Below are 17683 nucleotides of genomic sequence, written 5' to 3'. Positions count from 1 at the left end.
ACCACTGAGCCATCTCCAGGACTGAAGTCAGGTCATCTGTGAGAGCAGCAGTCCCTGTCAACCACTGAGCCATCTCCAGGACACGCTCTACGTCACCCCTGCCTGCACTGCTTGCTTGCAGCCATGGACAGAGTGAGACCCAACTCATACGTGCTATTGTTTTTCTATAGTCAACACCTATAACAAAGTTTGATTTATAAATCAGGCACAGAATTGACTAACATTTAACAATGCCAAAATAGAAAAAATCATCACAAAATTCTGTAATGAAATTGCCATCACCACCATTTTTGCCCTTCCATGCTTAAAGGTTAACTGAACACAAGTACTTTCATGCAGTGATAGTCAGTTTGCTCAACAAGAATGGCTCTAAATGACGAGTGGCCGAGTGACACATAGATACTGAACGCGCTGGTCAAAGGACAAATTCTCACCATGGAGCTCAAGGTCCGCCTTCCAACTTATTGTGTGGTCTGGCCTGCTTAGACCTTGGGACCTTCCCAGCTCTGTTTACCGAGTGCTGGGATTTTGCCATGTGCCACCATATCTGGCCTCTCATTCTTAAATACAAAGGACACAGAAGTCTATGTCAATAGTTTGCTTTTCATGCCCTTGAAGGTTTCATTTCATGAGCTGAAAAGGTGGCTTAGTGGGTAAAAGCTCGTTCTGCAAGCATGAAGACTTGAGACTCTAGTTTAAATCCTTAGCACCCACACACAAAAGAATCATTTTTGCCTGTGCCTGTGACCCAGCATTGGGTCATGGGGCAGACAGGCAGATCCTGAGGACTCACTGGCTAACCCATCTCACTAAAAATATGAATTCAGTGAAAGACCCTGTCTGAAGGCAAAATGATGCGAAGTAGTAGATGTCTTCTTATCTGCTCTTTGAATGCCCACACCCAAGCTCATACATACATCTGAACACACACGTGGATATCTGGTCGCTGGATGAATACACTTGAACATACATGTGCACCCCACCCCACCCCATACACTACAGCCCCCAAAGTTTCATTTCATTGTGTGCCTGTTTCTGACAAGAAGTTGGAACTAAACATTTGCTTTTTCATATGTCATGTGTATTTTTCCTTTGATGCTTTTTGCTTGCAATGGGTTTGCATTGAGTTTCTTTAGAACATGCTTTTATACTATTTATCCTGTTTAGAGTTAATCCCTTAATTAAAATTTCAGGTTTTCATAAAGCTTGGGAAAATTTTAGCTATCACTTCTTCAAATACTTTCTGTATCTCTCTCTCTTTTAGACTGTAATCGCACTTATTTAGACTGTTGCCTCCTGGGTCTGAGAGGCTCTATGCCTTTCCCCATTCCTTTGGATTATGAACATATCTCTGACTCTTTTACCATCCTATTGATCCCAATGTTTCTGTCATTGCTGTCTTCTGATTGCCCTTTCCTCTCTTGGTTATGAACCACATTTACTTGATTCTTCAAAAGTCAAATGATTTTGATTAGATGCTAAGTTTTGCAGATATCGCAGTTTATCTTAATTTCTTGTTTCTCCAAAGGGCATTTGATTGTTTTGCAGTTAAATAAGCTATGGACTAGCACGATCCTTTAGGTGTTACTGCTGAGATGTTAGGGTGGGTCTATAGTACTCTTTGCTGGAGGGTGGATTTACTCTTTAACTAGGTTGTGGTCCTGAGATCTTGAGTGACTTCTAAAAGTTCAACAATGCTTCTGGTTGGACAGAATTTGCCAATCTCCTAGTATAGTTTCTGGAAAATGATCAATTTATATTGATCCAGAAGTTGCTGGTTTAGTGAGTTTCTCTCTATCCATGTCCATTTGACACTTGCAGTAGATTCTATGGGACTTTAAACTTTCCTTGATTAGCTCCTTCCTTTCCCAGTATCCTGCCCCACAAATTCTGGCTTTCTTAGTCTCTCCAAGCTAAGAACTTTGTTTTCTTACCCCTCTGGGATTATTAGTCTACATATTCCTTGAGTTTTCCTTCGCTGCTGGGGTCAGGAATTTGCTCCCAGAACTGTGTGTTTTCCTCTCCCACATTGCTTGTCTTTATTATCTGAAGAAGTCATTTTTTACTAATTTCTACTAATGTTGAGGGGATAAGTTTGGTAGTGGTTATTTCAAAAGGGTGAGGAATGTTTGGAGGTGAATAGTTTCTACCTTAAAATAAATATACAGCAAAAGTTTGGATGACAGATGCCCTGCACACAATGGCAACACAATGGCATGTAGGTAGGGGAGTCTGCAGGGCAGTGGCCCACAGAGAAAAGAAAACCAGTATGAAAAGTTCAACATGGAACAGTAGTTTTGAGATGGGCCTTTTAATCTCAGTCCAGAAGTCATTATCAGAATGATGGGGACAAGAAGGACATACTGATTTTACTCTTCTAAGGTGGCATAGAAGATTTGAATATATAGTATGCTGGGAGAGGCATATAGCCCAGACTACTTACATACCTAAAAATATAAAATACACCCCAGTATCATTTTTTTTGGTGTGTATATACAGTGTGTGCGTGCGTGCGTGCGTGCGTGCGTGCGTGTGTGTGTGTGTGTGTGCATGCGTGTGTGTGTGCTCACACATTATCTCCCCCTACTCCTTACTTCCATCCAAGAACATCTATTATTTCCTGGAGAAATAACAGAGGCTCAAATTCAGAAGTAGAGAATGGATCAATTTTGTAACTAGAGGCTGTAAGAGGAAGAGAGCAACAGAAACAAATGTGCATTTGGGAGTTAGGAAGTAAGGATCTGACAGCTACAGATTTCCATGAGGTTTCCATGAGGGTCCTATACAGTAAGAAGCTAGGAGGCAGGGGGAACACAAAGGAGACTGATAAGACACAAGAATCTCACAAAAGGCAAAATTAATGATGCTACTTCTAAATTCACTGAAAGCAAGAACATTTATTTATATATAGCATTTGTATATTTATATAACATAACAATGTGCACATCGTTATATATATGATCTTATACAACTATATGATTGTGACACTTCTAGGTATAGTGTCAGAGTCAAGCCAGCTAACCATCTGAATATACGTGTTTACTGCTGTGCTATTTACAAGTGCCAAGTGAGGGTGTCATGTAGGTGCCCGCCAGTAGAAGAGTGGATTAATATAATGTGGCATATATACACAAAAAAGTTTTTCTCAACCCAAAAGAATGATATTATACCGTTCTTAGGAAATTTAATGGGTCTGGAAATCATCATGTTGAGTAAAATAAGCCAATGTCACAAAGACAAGTAGCCTTTGTTTTTTCCATGTATAGAACTGGAGGGGAGGGACATGCAGGTAAAAGGAGGCCGCATGGATAGATGAGCGGCACACCCATGTGTACCTGGTGCCTAGGAACAGACACAGTTAACAGACACTGAAACACAAGACAGAGACCAATAACTACAGAACCAACGCTTTATTTTCTATTTTGCCAATTAATTATAGTAAAAATTTAAATTCCAAAGTGACTTCTGTCACCATATTATAATTATCTGGGCTACATCTTCCTGCCATCTGCTGGTATAGTTTAAAGCAATAAAAAAATGGATTTTTAATTTCGTCCTTAACAAAATATAATTAGAAGGATAAATCATAAGAAAAATAGTGTATTTTAGAATTAATTATTAAATTTTCATTTACCTACTATCTCTAGTTTTGGGTGATCTTGTTTTTCATTGTTATAAGTAATCAATGACTGATAAGATTATATTTGGAGTTAACCAACCAGCTTGAGTAGGCATTGGGAATAATCAGGAACTGATTATATGTAAATGAACATTAAATATATATAAAGCAGATTAGATGGGCATATCATCACCTCTGTTTTGGGTAAGAAGGTTAAGAATTTGGTAAAGTACTTGCTTATCAAAAATCCCACAGTTGTCCTAAGGCCTGAACTAAACTCAGGTCTTTTAATGCTACTTTATTGAAAGTCTTTATGCTATTGTGCTTTGATAATTAGCGTTTTAAACATCTGGATATTCAGAATACTGGACATGTTAAGTAGCAATTACAACTGAACAGGCAAGAGAAACAGGTTCTACAGTTACAGAGACCTTCAGTTTATTCTATCTTACAACTCCTTTGGCTTTACAAATTCATGTTCCACTACAAGAAGACCTACAGAGTTAACTAACGGGGCCTATGCGGGTTCCCAGAGACTGAACCACCAACCAAGAGCATGCGTGGGCCAGACCTAGGCCCCCTGCGCTTAAGTAGCAGATGTGCAGCTTGGTCTTCACGTGGGCCCCCTAACAACTGGAACAGTGGCTGTCTCTGACTCTGTTGCCTGCCTGTGGATCTCTTTCTTCTAGCTGGGCTGCCTTGTCTGGCCTCAGTAGGAGAAGATAAGCTTAGTCTTTCTGTGACTTAGTGTGCAGAGGTGGTGATGCTGGTGATGCTGGTGGTGGTGGTGGGTAGCGGCTGGTACCCATGGGGAGCCTCCCCTTCTCCCAGGAGATGGGGAGGGGGAGTAGGGATATCAGGGTGGGACTGGGAGGAGGGTATGCTGTAATCAGGATGTAAAGTGAATAAGTTAAGGAAAATAAATGAATTTATGTCCCAGAGGCAGTGTCCATCTCCTTCTCATAATAGTGGTTTGTTCCTAGAGTTTTATGTGTATTTTAAATCTTTTTTTGCACAGCCTGTTCCCTATGCCTGGAAGTTCTTCCCCCTGTGTCTTGGCTTTTGCTAAGACATCCATATCCTCTAAACTGAGCACATTATGGCCTCTCTCAGACATTCTAATGCAGCTGTCTGGGTGGGCTAGGTACCGTGCCTGTGGTTGCTGGGCATGTGTGAAGTTTCTCTCATGTCACGTGCCACACTGGCTTCTGAATCACCAAACAGCTAAGGTTGTTCCCACAGACACCCTGCCTCGACAAAAACTGCAGATACTGTTTTTGAATCTTATCACATAGGAAGAACTGTACCAAATGCTTCTTTTATGAACATCAATCAAGTAAGCATTACAAAATGGCCATGAAAACTTGTTTTCGTCTCCTTTCAGTGATAAGAATTAGAATCCTAGGCATTGTAAAAAGATCCCATGTTTGCTTAAAAGACGGCAAAGCTAGGATTTATTTGCTTATTTACAATTGTTTTAGACAAGGTCCCACATGGTTAAGTAGGGTTCAAAGTCTCTATGACCTCAATCATTGACTCTTCTGCCTTGGCCTCCTGAGTGCTGGTCTGACAAGTATGTGCCAGGACGCCCAGCTCAGAGTCAGGTTTAACACAAAGCAGGTCTGCGAAGGCCTCCAGAGACCTTGGACCTTAGGATGCTAAGGCATCTAGAGATACACCTACGGACCTCAGGACCTATTCACACTTCAGAGTTTTATCACCTTTCCAGTAATTTCTGGCTATTATAATTTGTTTTTTTCTCAAGCCTCAGTGTAGCTATATAGTCTAGGCTAGCCTCACACTTAAGATCCCCTGTGACAGTCCCTTATGCCATCATGACTGGCTTGTCAGACCTCCTTGTTCTGCTACTCTCTCATGTAAGCTATGTCTAGACTCATTTGACTTTTTGTTCTGAGATGGGTCTCACCAAGCTGTCCAGGCTGTCTGGCTTTAAACTTACTCTGTGACCCAGGTGGGCCTTGAACTCACTATCCTCCTGCCTTAATTAACCTCCTGAGCTACTGGGATTACGGGTCTGAGCCACCAGGCCTACCTCCAGATACACTTTTAAAGAATCTAACTGCTGAGAGGAAAAAGCCAAATAATGGTGTTTCTTTTCTAGAGTTCAGAGAAAAATTGCAAATGGACAGAATTCTTTGAAATATATGTTTCTTTTTAAATCTTTGGATGTACCACTTTTTGTATAAAATACAATCTATCAGAAGAAATCAACTCCATATGAAATATGAACAGTTTAATCTTAATACTCTGTTATTCCGCAAAAATAACTTAGTTGTGCTGTACAGCCTTAATAAAATTGACAAACAATATTCTACAGAGCCATTTATATAAAAATGTTTGAAATTAATCTGACATTAAATAGTTAATGTGGGTGGGTTAGGCACCTTGCCATCTTTTAATATTTCTATGGAGCAGTTTATATAAAATTATCTGAAAAGAATCTACATCATAGCATAATAAATGTGAATTGATTATATTTGCTAGTACAAAGGGAAAAAAAATCATAGTTACAAAAAAAAAAAAAAAAAACAAACCCCCACAAATTCACAGAAGACTGCTATTGTAGAACACATTCAATGGTTTAACTAAAGATTGGAAAAGACATACCAGGCAGATATCAATTATGGTAACTCTGGATAGCTTTATTAACATCAGCCAAACAGGAAAGAAAACAGCTTAGAGTTGAGCAAGAGAAGACAGCGACTCTAGACTGAATATCCTAATAAAATAGCACCAAATATACACATTATAAAATCAAAATAAGCATGGCTGTAGTGAAAGACAAATCTATCACATATGCATAAGTAATTCTAACATAATTCTTAAGTGTATAAAGTCACATGAGGTCAGCTAGGACTGGTGAACTTGTATAAAATACGAGAGCATCAGACCTTTCAAGTACGAGTGAGGATGAGCAGGGAGCCCCTTTCTTTATGAATTGTCCAGTTTTAGGTATGACAGCATCACGAATGAGTGAGGGTGTGACGTGCAAGCATGCATTCCTTTACTCCACCAATGTTCACTAAGTGGCTATCTTGAGCAGGGTGCTGTGATATCCCAAGTACGAACAGGATACTTATTTTATTATCCTTATTTTAGATAATATATACCATCTATTTTCTTTTGGCTTTAATAGAAAACCAAAGAAATATTTATCTTTGAAGACAGGAAAGTGCACTTTATCATTCATGTTTGAGACATGCACTTGTCTATGTTGCTCTGATTTGGAACTCACAGTGACCCTCTGTGTCGGCCTTCCAAGTGCTGGGATTAAAGATGTGCACCATTGCTAGTTTGTATTGTTTAACACTCTTGAGATAGGACTTCATTGCCTTGGCTGTCCTCTAACTTGCAATATAATTGACACTGACCTCAAACTTCTTATATTTTTGGTTGTGAGCCTAGCCTTTAATGGCTAAGCCATCTCTCTAGCCCACACCTCGAACTTCTGTCTTTACCTCTCGTATGTTGGAATCTTTTAAGATTCTACTTAAAGGCATGTACCATCCAAGATGGCCCTGACGGACTTTAAAGCTAAGATTCTGTAAGATCTTTGGTTGAAAACTCACATAATTGAAAAACATTCCTTTCTTTGTCACTTGAAAATGAAAACTCTTAATCAGAATCCCTCCCCCCAGTATTATGGTTCTGACCAATAGTAAAAAGTCCACTATATAATATATATCTATATATAAACATAGGTAGAATATATTTTGTAGCTGACGGTGATCCATAGTTCTAGCTAGTTTGGAGACTGAGGAAGGGGCATCACTTGAAAAAAACCTTGAGTTTGAGGCCACCCTGGACAACATATTTAGACCTTCTCAAACACACACATACATGCACGCACGCACGCACACATACACACACACACACAGCAATTTATAGAGCACATTTAGAGACTATTGTACGGGGTTGGGGATTTAGCTCAGTGGTAGAGCGCTTGCCTAACAAGCGCAAGGCCCTGGGTTCAGTCCCCAGCTCCGAAAAAAAGAAAAAAAAAAAAAAAGAGACTATTGTACAAATTACTTTGTGCAATATTACAGAATTGTATTTCAAGGTTTTTTTCCAACCACAAAAGGAAAAGCCAGTGCCTAAGATGTGATATTTGTGGGAAACAACCCAAAAACCGAAGTAAAACAATATATCCCAAACAAAACCCCAGACCTAAAACTAAAACAATATATCCCAAACAAACCCCAGACCTAAAACTAAAACAAGCAAACCCCTAAAGTTTTACTTAGACAACAAGCCAACCATACACAAGGATGATTTGTAGTTGACTTTTGCAGCTGGTAAGACGTGCTTCAAGTTAAGCTAGTCACAGCATAACTGTGACGTAAGCAAACACATTCAAAGTCCCGAATGCTCATCTGAATGCTCAGAGATGCTCTTACAAACGTCATGGCCTCTAATATAATATGAAGCATGCTTGCCCTCCAAGGCCATAAAGGTGGAGATTAAAGCTATTCCCTTCGGTAACATGAATTAAGTATGATGAAGAATGGAAGGACTATCCTGAAATCATCTCGGATCATTTTGGGATTCTCGATCTTCAGCACCTTTCCTCTTGGAAGGTTTCTCTGCTCCCAGAGAATCAGAAGCTGCTTGCTCCAGAGTTTGGATCGTGCTTTACTAACTGCAGTATCCCAAGTGTCTGGCATATTTTCACTCCTTTTAAAAAAGTTATTTGGGGTTGGGGATTTAGCTCAGTGGTAGAGCGCTTGCCTAGCAAGCGCAAGGCCCTGGGTTCGGTCCCCAGCTCCGAAAAAAAAAAAAAAGAAAAAAAAGAAAAAAAAAGTTATTTATTTTTATTTTATGTGCATTGGTGTTTTGCCTCCATGTATGCTTGAAGGTTCCAGATCCTCTAGAACTGGAGTTACCGACAGCTGTGAGTTGCCATGTGGTTGTGGGCATTGAACCTAGGTACTCTGAAAAAGCAGCTGGAGCTCTTAAACTTTGAGCCATCTCTCCAGCCCCCTCACCCTCTTAATATATACACATCATTAAAGTACTGGAGCAAAATTCACTGGATTTTACCTTTGTTCTCCCAAAACACAGAGGAGTTATACGGATGATGGATGGGCAACTTAGAAACTGAACATCCTCCTTACCCTCTTCCTCCTCTCTCCTTTTTTGGGATAGGGTCTCATGTAGCCCAAGCAGGCCTTGAACTCCCTGCATAATCGAGGTTAGCTTTGAACTGAGTGTCCTGTCTCCACCTCTCGAGCTGGGATCACAGGTGTGAGCTATCACACCCAGCTTTGCTCTTGTCACTCGGAATTTACTTTTTTAAGCATCTCTTTTCACTGTAGGTATCAAAATTAGCAAATTTCTCATGGATGATTTCTTTTGGCATTACAGAATACAAGTGACAGGAACACATTTAAAAATACTGATTTTAAAATATGACTTACATTTTAAAAGCAAACTTTTAAAACTAAAAAGCAGAAATTATGAAGAATGGCGTTATATCCCTCAAACACTGGGAACTGTCAGATAATTTTGGACCAATGTTCCTTTGATTTTTACTTTACTGAAAATGTGACCTAAAAGAGATTTTCCTATCTAAACATGATAATATGCTTTAGTCCAACTCAGACTTCAAGACAGGCATCAAAAGGGAATTTCTGTTAGTTTTCCCCTTACTTTCCCAGAACCCTTTTATTAGGCTTGATGTTACAGCACCAGGAGAGTGTTGCTTTCTAAGTTTCTGTGTACTTAGTGGATGTCTGATGCCAGTGGAGGGCAGATGAGGGCGTTGGACCCCCTGAAACTGGAGTTACAGGCAGTTGTGAGCCACCACCCAGTGTGGGTGCTGGGGACTGAACCTGGGTCCTCTGCAAGAACAAGTGCTCTTAATTGCTGAGTCATCCCTTTAAGCCACAATTTTTTTCTTTTCTATATATATTTTTTTAAATGTAGGGGTGGGGACAAGAAAAAAAATGTCTGGGTTTGTGCAGTAGCCTTGGAGGCCAGAAGAGAGTGCTGGATCCCCTGAAGCTGGAGATGCAGGTGGTTTGTAAACCACCTAAATTGGGTGCTGGGAACTGAACTTAGGACCTTTGGAAGATCAGTATGTATTCTCCACTTTTAGGTTTAAAAGTAATCTAGGTTTACTACCTCATTTATTCCAGTATCTACTTAAAGTCTTTTGGGAATTAAGCAATCATGTTCTGATTTGCTAAAGCTCAAAGTTACATTTGAGTTCTTTTTCTGAACTCATTGGCCACACATAAGAAAGTATCATAGGTGTTAGCCGACATCACAGTCAATTACTCTGGAAACATGTATTAAACTTATCTTTCTGGGAGTTTTGGGGGAGTGCATAGGCTGAAAGGGAGGCAGTAAATTAAATGTATCCCTGTAATACTGAAGTGCTGCTGGAGCTCAGAGCTCAGTGATCTCATCATGTCTCATAGCTTTAAATATTTGTACACCAATGACACATTCATAGATTTGTATCTCCAGACTGTACTTCTCTGAATGCCAAACTCATATCTGCCCTTTTGACCTCTTCAATCTAATAGGTCAGATGTCTAATGGGTACTTCAACTCTCACACGTCAACCCTGAGCTCTGGATTCAATCTTCCGCATCTCTTCACAAAGATCAAGTCACACAACTTGGAGTAATCTCTGGCCTGTTACCCTCAGCAGATCCTTTGAGCTCTGCTCCCTTCTAAATGTAATCACAGATACCTGCTGCTCCCCCCACAGAGCTCCCAGACTCACCTAGGTTATGGAGATCGACTCCAAATGTGTCTCTTCTTGACTTTGCTCTCACTCTTGTCCTCAGTCTAAGTCAGATTATGTCACTCTTTCACTCAAATCCAATGGCTTCTTATCCATCCAGAGTTGATATAATGTTCTTTAGGACTCACTGTGACCTGGACCCCCACTCTTTTTTTTTTTTTAAATACTGCAATCCTTCTTGTTAAGTGTTCAGGGCCTTGCATATGCCATTCTTGTGCCCGGAGCGTTCTTCAGTCATGTACATCCTTTAGCTAATGTATGGCTCATTGCTTTCCTCCTTTAGACATTTATGTAAAATCCCACTTCTCAGTGAGGCTTTCTTTGGCTAGGGATCTAAACTTAGTCTTCCTACCCTCTGTGTGATTTTTCTCTAGCATTTAACTGAGTACATCACATGATTGGCTTATTTTCATTGATACTGTTTCTGTAGCTTTACAAAGCAGAAAATTTTTGTCTGTGTATCTTTTCTACCTAGGGCAGAAACTGGTACATAGCATAAATCCAATAAAAATTAGTTGAATGCCTGAAAAGAATGGGTGATATACATGTTATAAAAAATAGGGGCTTAAAGTATGATTAATGCAGGTCTGTAAACTGAATATATAAAAAAAATACCATGTATTTTCCTATCTCTCCTAAGACCAGATTTGATTTCTTTTTTCTTTGTAACATGAAACCTTTTTTAAAGACAGGGAGGATTTCATGTAGCACAGACTGGCCTTAAACTCCATGTGTGGCTGAGGATGACTCTGACGTCTGATTCTTTTTGCTCCCACTTCCCAAGTGCTGGATTACAGGCATGTGCCATCATGCTTGATACATGAAACCTCATGAAACCTTAGACATGAGTGTTCAAGAAAAAAGGATAATGATGAACGCAGATGGGTATACACAGTGTCAGCTGGATGAGCTAATGAGTTTTAAGAATTATTACTACATAAAGCTTACGACACACAGAAAACTAAAATTAAAAAAATGCTCATTGATTGAATTAGCAGTGTCTGGCAAACAGCAGTATATAAAGTAAGTTGGACTTGGATGCCTTCCAAAAAGGCTTAGTGAAGGGGTGTTACTTCTAAAGTGATTCTATAGTGCAGGCACGATGTCTAGGCTGGCTACAGTTGAATGCAGGAATAAAATGAGTAATGACGAGACTATTTTTAGACCTGAAGATCTTTATTCTTTATCAGTGTCCAAGATAAACAGAGACTACAAATTTCTACATGGACTTTATACAAAAAGGCAGTGTTATTGGTCTCCCAGAGGAAGAATGATAGTACGGAAAGGTAAGTCTGGGAGTCCTGGGTTCCAGCCTTCATTATGCCTCTGAGTGGCTGTGTGATCAAAAGTGAGCCATTTAAGCTCGTGGTCACCTCATATGTAAATGTGAGTGAGGGTGACTGAAAAGACCCAAAGGTTCCCTAAGTGATAGTGTAAGGTTATTTGATGCTTACAGTATGAGTAAAATATTCTTAAAAGATGCTCACACTATGATCTCCCCAATTTAGAAATATATTGTATACAGCAAGGGAGTACTTAGGTAGTGAATAGCCAATAAGAAGTAATAAGAAAAGGAGATTATCTTGAGTTGTTTACCTAGGATCAGTGTAATACAAGGGTTCTTATAGTGCACATGGACTGGGTTGGGCTAATGCTACGTGAGAAAGACTCGACCAACCACTGTTTGCTATTAAGATGAAGGGGACTTGACTAAAAGAGTAACAGAGAAGCTATAAAAATTAAAAAACATCCCCCAGAATGGAACCTTACCTATTGACTCCTTGATTTTAGTTTAGTGATTACTGAGCCAGACTTAAGACCTCCAGAGCTGTAACAAGATTAAGTCAGTCAAATCTATGGCAAATTGTTTCGGCAGTAGTAGGAAACTAATATGGCTATGACACATATTTAACAAACAGAGCTTAACAAACAGAGCCAGACCCAATTTTATGCAGGGTTCTGAATAAAAACAAGGTATTTTTGTAGGATTATCTGGTTGGTTTAATCAGATCATGGAAATTTTTTAAGAAAAATCTATGGAAATTTGTAGTCTACGGAATAGTTTTTAACTAGTGACTCATATGAAAAATAGTAATTCAAAATTTTATGAAGAAAATTACAAGGGAAATTAGGAAATTTATCCGTAATGTAAGTTTCTAGGCTCTGGCTTACTTAGCTATAAACTGCAGGGCTCAGTAATATCTTTGATACCCTAGTCGTAGCTGCCTGGAAGTGAGTATTATTCTAGTAGCCTTCAGATGAAGATGTAGAACTCTCAGGTCCTCCTGCACCATGCCTGCCTGGATGCTGCCATGTTCCCGCCTTGATGATAATGGACTGAACTTCTGAACCTGTAAGCCAGCCTCAATTAAATGTTGTCCTTTATAAGACTTGCCTTGGTCATGGTTGTCTGTTCACATCAGTAAAACCCTAACTAAGACAAATGGCATTTCACATTTCAAAATGTGACCTGCCAAACTTTTAAAACATTTATTATCTGGAGCTTTACAGGAAGATGTGCTGACTTTTCCCCTAGAAAAACACACGTAAGCCTCCCAGCAAAGGTCTCAAACTGTATTGTTTGCCACTACAGAAAACCACACCTGCCTTGGCATAACTTATGACAAGGTAGCAGCTAACATTTCTGAAAAAGTAAAATTTAGAATTTGGAGAAAGACTTGGTGCTGTAGGCCTTTAATCCCGGCTACAGCGGGGTAGCAAGGCCAAGTGCCTGGGTTCCATGAGACAAGTTCAGCATGGGGACTGAGTGCTTGCTCGCCATGCAAGGCACCGGAGTTCAGTATCCAGCACCACACACACAGTTATGTAAGCCTTAATTATTTGTAGCTCTTCTGTCATTGCTACACTTATAAAAATGAGTTTTTGTTTTTAACTCTGTGTGCATACCCTTGGAGGTGTGGGATCCCCTGGGACAGGAGTTACAGGTGGTTGAGATCCAATGCTCTTAACTTTTGAGGCCATCTCTCCAGTCCCTACAACATACCAAGGTTTTTGTCAATTAAACTTGCCTCTCCCAGTCTCCATTTAAATTCCATCTTTTATGTTGTGTTTGGTAACTTGAACACATACACTTATCTATCTATCCTTCCTATGTATGTATGTATGTATGTATGTATGTATGTATGTATGTATCTATCACATACATATCACATATGTAGAAAAAGTCAGAGAACTTGCTCCAGTCAGTTTTTGTCCTTCCACCACATTGGGATCCAGGGACTGAACTCAGGCCATTAGGCTTAGCTCCTTGACCTCACAGCCATCTTGATGATTGTGACAATTTATAAATGTTTTAAGCAAGATTAAGTTGGATATATGAAGACCCTGGAGCTGTTTTTAAAGTAGATATAGGTGGTTTGGTGCAAGGATATGGCTGTTTTGATTATTATCCTAAGGTCTTGTTTCAAGGTTCCTTGTTTTTCCTTTTGGAAAAATCCTTTGGGACTGATGACATTAAGTTGCTGAGAAATATGACTATTAACATAAACAGAATTAGATGGTTGGATATTTTTTGGAATACCTGAATTAGTTTTTCTACAATGTATATTGCTTTTATGCCTTGAAAGCCGTTTTCATAAAAACAGACAGCACACAAAGCAGAAGGAGCTTTCCTACAACCTCTCTGACTTAACTATTCTCATTTAGCATTAGTTGATCAGTTTTTTAGTGGCTGTAATTACGTTTATTTGTTTTTTTTTTTGTTTGGTTTTTGAATTCACACTTGGGTTCACCACAAAGGCTGATCCATAGTTTCATTTCTACATAAAAGTAACTGTAAATATGGAACACTGCAGGAAGGCCAACAATCGATTGAGGGCAAAGGTGTCTGTTTGCTTCGATGCCTTATTTCACACGTGTTCAATCCAGTAATACCTAGTAGGGTCTGGTGGATAAAACACATCTTGTCCTCACAACATCCCTGTGAGGTAGGTACAGCACGTTCTCAGAGATTAAAACGTCATGGGGCAGCCTAGCCAAGGAAACAAGTGCAGGTGTTTGGGGGCGCCCGGGGATGTGGGTGTGTCTTTAGAAGTATCAAAGCTTTCATTCATGTGCCCCCCCACCCGCTCCTCAACCCCCGTCCCTTACCCTGTCATTGACCTCTACCAATTTGAATTCTGCCTTTTCCACTTCTGAAGTCGCACTGTGGCAACCTGAAGTTTATAGCAAAGTTCCATGGAGGGTGCCCACAGATCCGAGGCCCGGACGCCCACAGTGTGGTTCGTCCTCCCGAGACCTTGCGCTGCGGCCCCGCACTAACCTGACCAAGTCGGTCATGCAGGAACCCACCACCACCACTGCCGCCTCTTCCTCCTGCCAGGGACTCCCGGGCTCCCCTGACGCCGCCATTACTAATCCTCGCTCTTGCTCAACCCGGACGCTGCCCTTTGCCCTTTGCCTGACCTCGTAACCAGGGACGCCACTCCGTCCTCCCTAACGACGCGGGCGTTTCACACGCCTGTGCGGGTCGCCCACTCTAATGCCCGAAACCTCCTCGGCCTTTGGCTGGCCCTGGTTCCTCTGGGACCCGTGTTCCCACCCCGCCTCACGGCACAGGGCCCAACCGCCACGGCAAGAATCACAGAGCGCGCCAAGGTGGAGGCAAGAGCTCCGGGGAACCTTCAGGCGCTACCAGGCCGCCTTCCTCAGCTTCCGGGGGACGCGCACGCCCGGCCGGCTCTGCAGAGGGCGGGACGTCCGGGGGGAGCGCGCACGCATCCGGCCCGCGGTTCGCGCGCAGGTCGGTGCGTCGGTCGGGGGCGCGCTCGGGTAACCTGTACCCTGTCTAGTCGCCGGTTACTGATCGGACTTAAGTTCCAGGTACCTGGACCCGGGCTGGTGCGGGGAGGTTGGATCTCAGTCGCACAGGTGGCGCAGAGAGCCGTGTTTGAGTATGGCCAGAGAGCTAGCCTCTTCAAGAGAAGGCCCGCGTTCCAAAGATGCCCCGCTCGCCCCCCAGCACGCGGATTCCCTCAAGAGCCGGCCTCCAAGATCCGAGGCTTCTCTTTCTCCACATAGCTCGTTCAGTCCTGGTCCCTCATGAAGCCCGCCTCTTTTTGCACTTGACGAGGGGCATCATACAATTTGGGAGAAAGGGTTGGGTCCCTTTAGGTTTTCCTCAGAATGGGTGGCCGTTCTTTGGATCTGATCCAGTTCACCCTTCCCGCCCCTCCCCGATGTTGTCCAGTGGAGAAATTGCTCCCCCACAGTAACTTCCCTCGTGCGCCATATGACGTGGACGTGATGCAGCAGGAGGCCACCCCTTTCCGTTCCATGACGTCAACGGGGCACATGTTTCCGTGTTTGTCATCCTCTCCTAATTGCAAGAGCCTGGATGGTGCTTTATATGTCTTTGTATTCCCCAGACAGCCCGCCCACTAAAAGACCTCATGTGACCTTATCTTGCGGCAGCAGATTTTTATAAAAATTATATATTTGCCTCTTCCTCCTGCAATACGTCAAAATCAGGAAATACAAATTGCAAAACAAGCATTCAGGAGACGCTGGCCACCAAAAATTCCTGCCTCTTTGGGATCTGTTATAATGGTGTCGTATGCAAAGGAGAGGGGTGTGTGTGTGTGTGTGTGTGTGTGTGTGTGTTTCCAATCCCTATCCCGCATATTGTACCAAAGAATCATCCTTTTTTTTTTTTTGCTTTCAAAATCCTGATTTTGGAGTCAGTATAGTTTTCTCTCTTTGTTAGTGAAGACCCACCTACTGAAACACCTTGAATCTGCACAAAACCTTGTACTGTCAAAAATTTGTATTATAGCTGTTCTGGAAATAAAGACAGAAATCCATTCCCTCAGGTATTATCCTAAAGTCTTGACAGTTGCGGAAGTGGAATGGGTTTTCATAATCGCTAGTGTGGTTTGGCATCTGGAGAAGGTTGTTTCCTTTGGCATTTAATTAGTGAATCATTCAGGCTAGCATTAACACTGGGTCAGCAGTAGCCTAGTTGGTGTTTAGCTGTAAAGCAGTCATGTGTATAAATTCGTGACTTCGTCTTCATATTTACCAAGGTGTACACTTTAAAGATTCACCCGGATGCTTTCTTTAGTGGCCACTGTAATGAGTTCTTGAGAGGAAAATAGGAATAGTAGACGTCACGAGAGATCTGAATTTGAATTCCAGTTCTGTTTGTTCTGTGTGTGACATTAAATAAGTAACTTGGTCTGGTTCGTCTTTAGCTTTTGTATTTACAAATCAGAAACTCATTAAGAAACTATGTGGGGGGAGTGGATGTCGGTACACAGAGAGCTCACGTGTGATGTGCTAGTTTGGTTTCTCTTCGAGAAATTTGGGGTCAGATAGTAGGTACTCTGAGGAAAAGAGCATGGAAAAAAATTTTGTCATAAGAGATCCTTCTGCTTGCTTCTCAGATGACTCTTGGTGTTTTTGAATGTGAAGTAAATGAGCATCCCCTTCAGGAACTGTGACATAGTGGGCAGACATCACGTGGGACTGCAGGGTTTAGAGAAGTCTTCAAAGTGATCCCGTGGGTGAGCTTACTGCTCAGAAACAGTTACCCATGTTACCTGGGAAATGGGGATTAGAAACCTGCCTCATAACCAGGCTGCGAAGATGAATGGCAACACTGCACATGGGAGTGCCTTTATCAGTCATGCGACACTATAAATATATATGCTTTATGATTGATTCTACCTGTAGCAAAGGAGACATCTGCTCACGTTAGGTGTATTAGAGTGTATGGGCAGGTCGGCGCCCAAGAGTCAGAAGACAACCGTGTGGAGATTAAAGTATATTGTATAAAGCTTAAGCACCTCATAAGTATTTCTGGAGGGGGGGCATCATGGTGTCGCTGTGATTGTTTTGTCACTATCTAAAATGATAAAGCAAGTATTCAGTTTAGCAGAGCTTGTAAATCCCTATGTAGCACAGGGTTTAGAAACCAGAGCCAGGACAGCAGGTACTCCTAATCGTACCTGGATGGAATGAATTTGCCTTCAATGTGGGGCTAACCTTTCAGATTGAGAGAGACAGCGATCATTTGAATTGACTTCTTCACCTCTAAAGTTGTAGCTTTTGTCTAGAAGCCCATTAGGAGTTCATGCACTCTCTCCTCCATGAAGTGACAGAGGTGTGACTTACTGCTTTTGTATTATCAAGTGCCTGAAAATCAAACACTGAAAAAAGATTCAGTTTGTCTTTGTTGCTTAATATCTGGACATGCTTTAATATCTGGACATGCTTTAATATCTCGCCTGTGTTTTTATAATTTAAGTGTCAAGTACATTTTTTTTGCT

At 41.4% G+C, this 17683-nt stretch overlaps 2 protein-coding genes across 4 annotated transcripts in view; one reads left to right on the top strand and one right to left on the bottom strand.

Annotated features, from left to right (window-relative positions):
* The window catches only part of Rbks (ribokinase), a 76805-nt gene extending 61916 nt beyond the window's left edge, over positions 1-14889 (bottom strand). Inside the window, exon 1 of the mRNA XM_032908969.1 lies at positions 14677-14889. Coding sequence (XP_032764860.1) covers positions 14677-14765 — 89 coding nt within the window. The 5' untranslated portion in view covers positions 14766-14889. The remainder of the gene's footprint in view (positions 1-14676) is intronic.
* Positions 14890-15110: 221 nt separating this feature from the next.
* The window catches only part of Babam2 (BRISC and BRCA1 A complex member 2), a 382404-nt gene continuing 379831 nt past the window's right edge, over positions 15111-17683 (top strand). For 2 of the 3 annotated variants that reach the window (XM_032908967.1, XM_032908965.1), the window contains exon 1: positions 15111-15236. The gene's annotated coding sequence lies outside the window, so the exon portion shown is untranslated. The remainder of the gene's footprint in view (positions 15237-17683) is intronic. The other variant, XM_032908966.1, reaches the window with a different exon arrangement.

This window comes from Rattus rattus, chromosome 7 (genome assembly GCF_011064425.1).
Source record: "Rattus rattus isolate New Zealand chromosome 7, Rrattus_CSIRO_v1, whole genome shotgun sequence".
Classification (NCBI taxonomy): Eukaryota; Metazoa; Chordata; class Mammalia; order Rodentia; family Muridae; genus Rattus; species Rattus rattus.
This window is presented reverse-complemented; position numbering and strand designations above follow the sequence as displayed.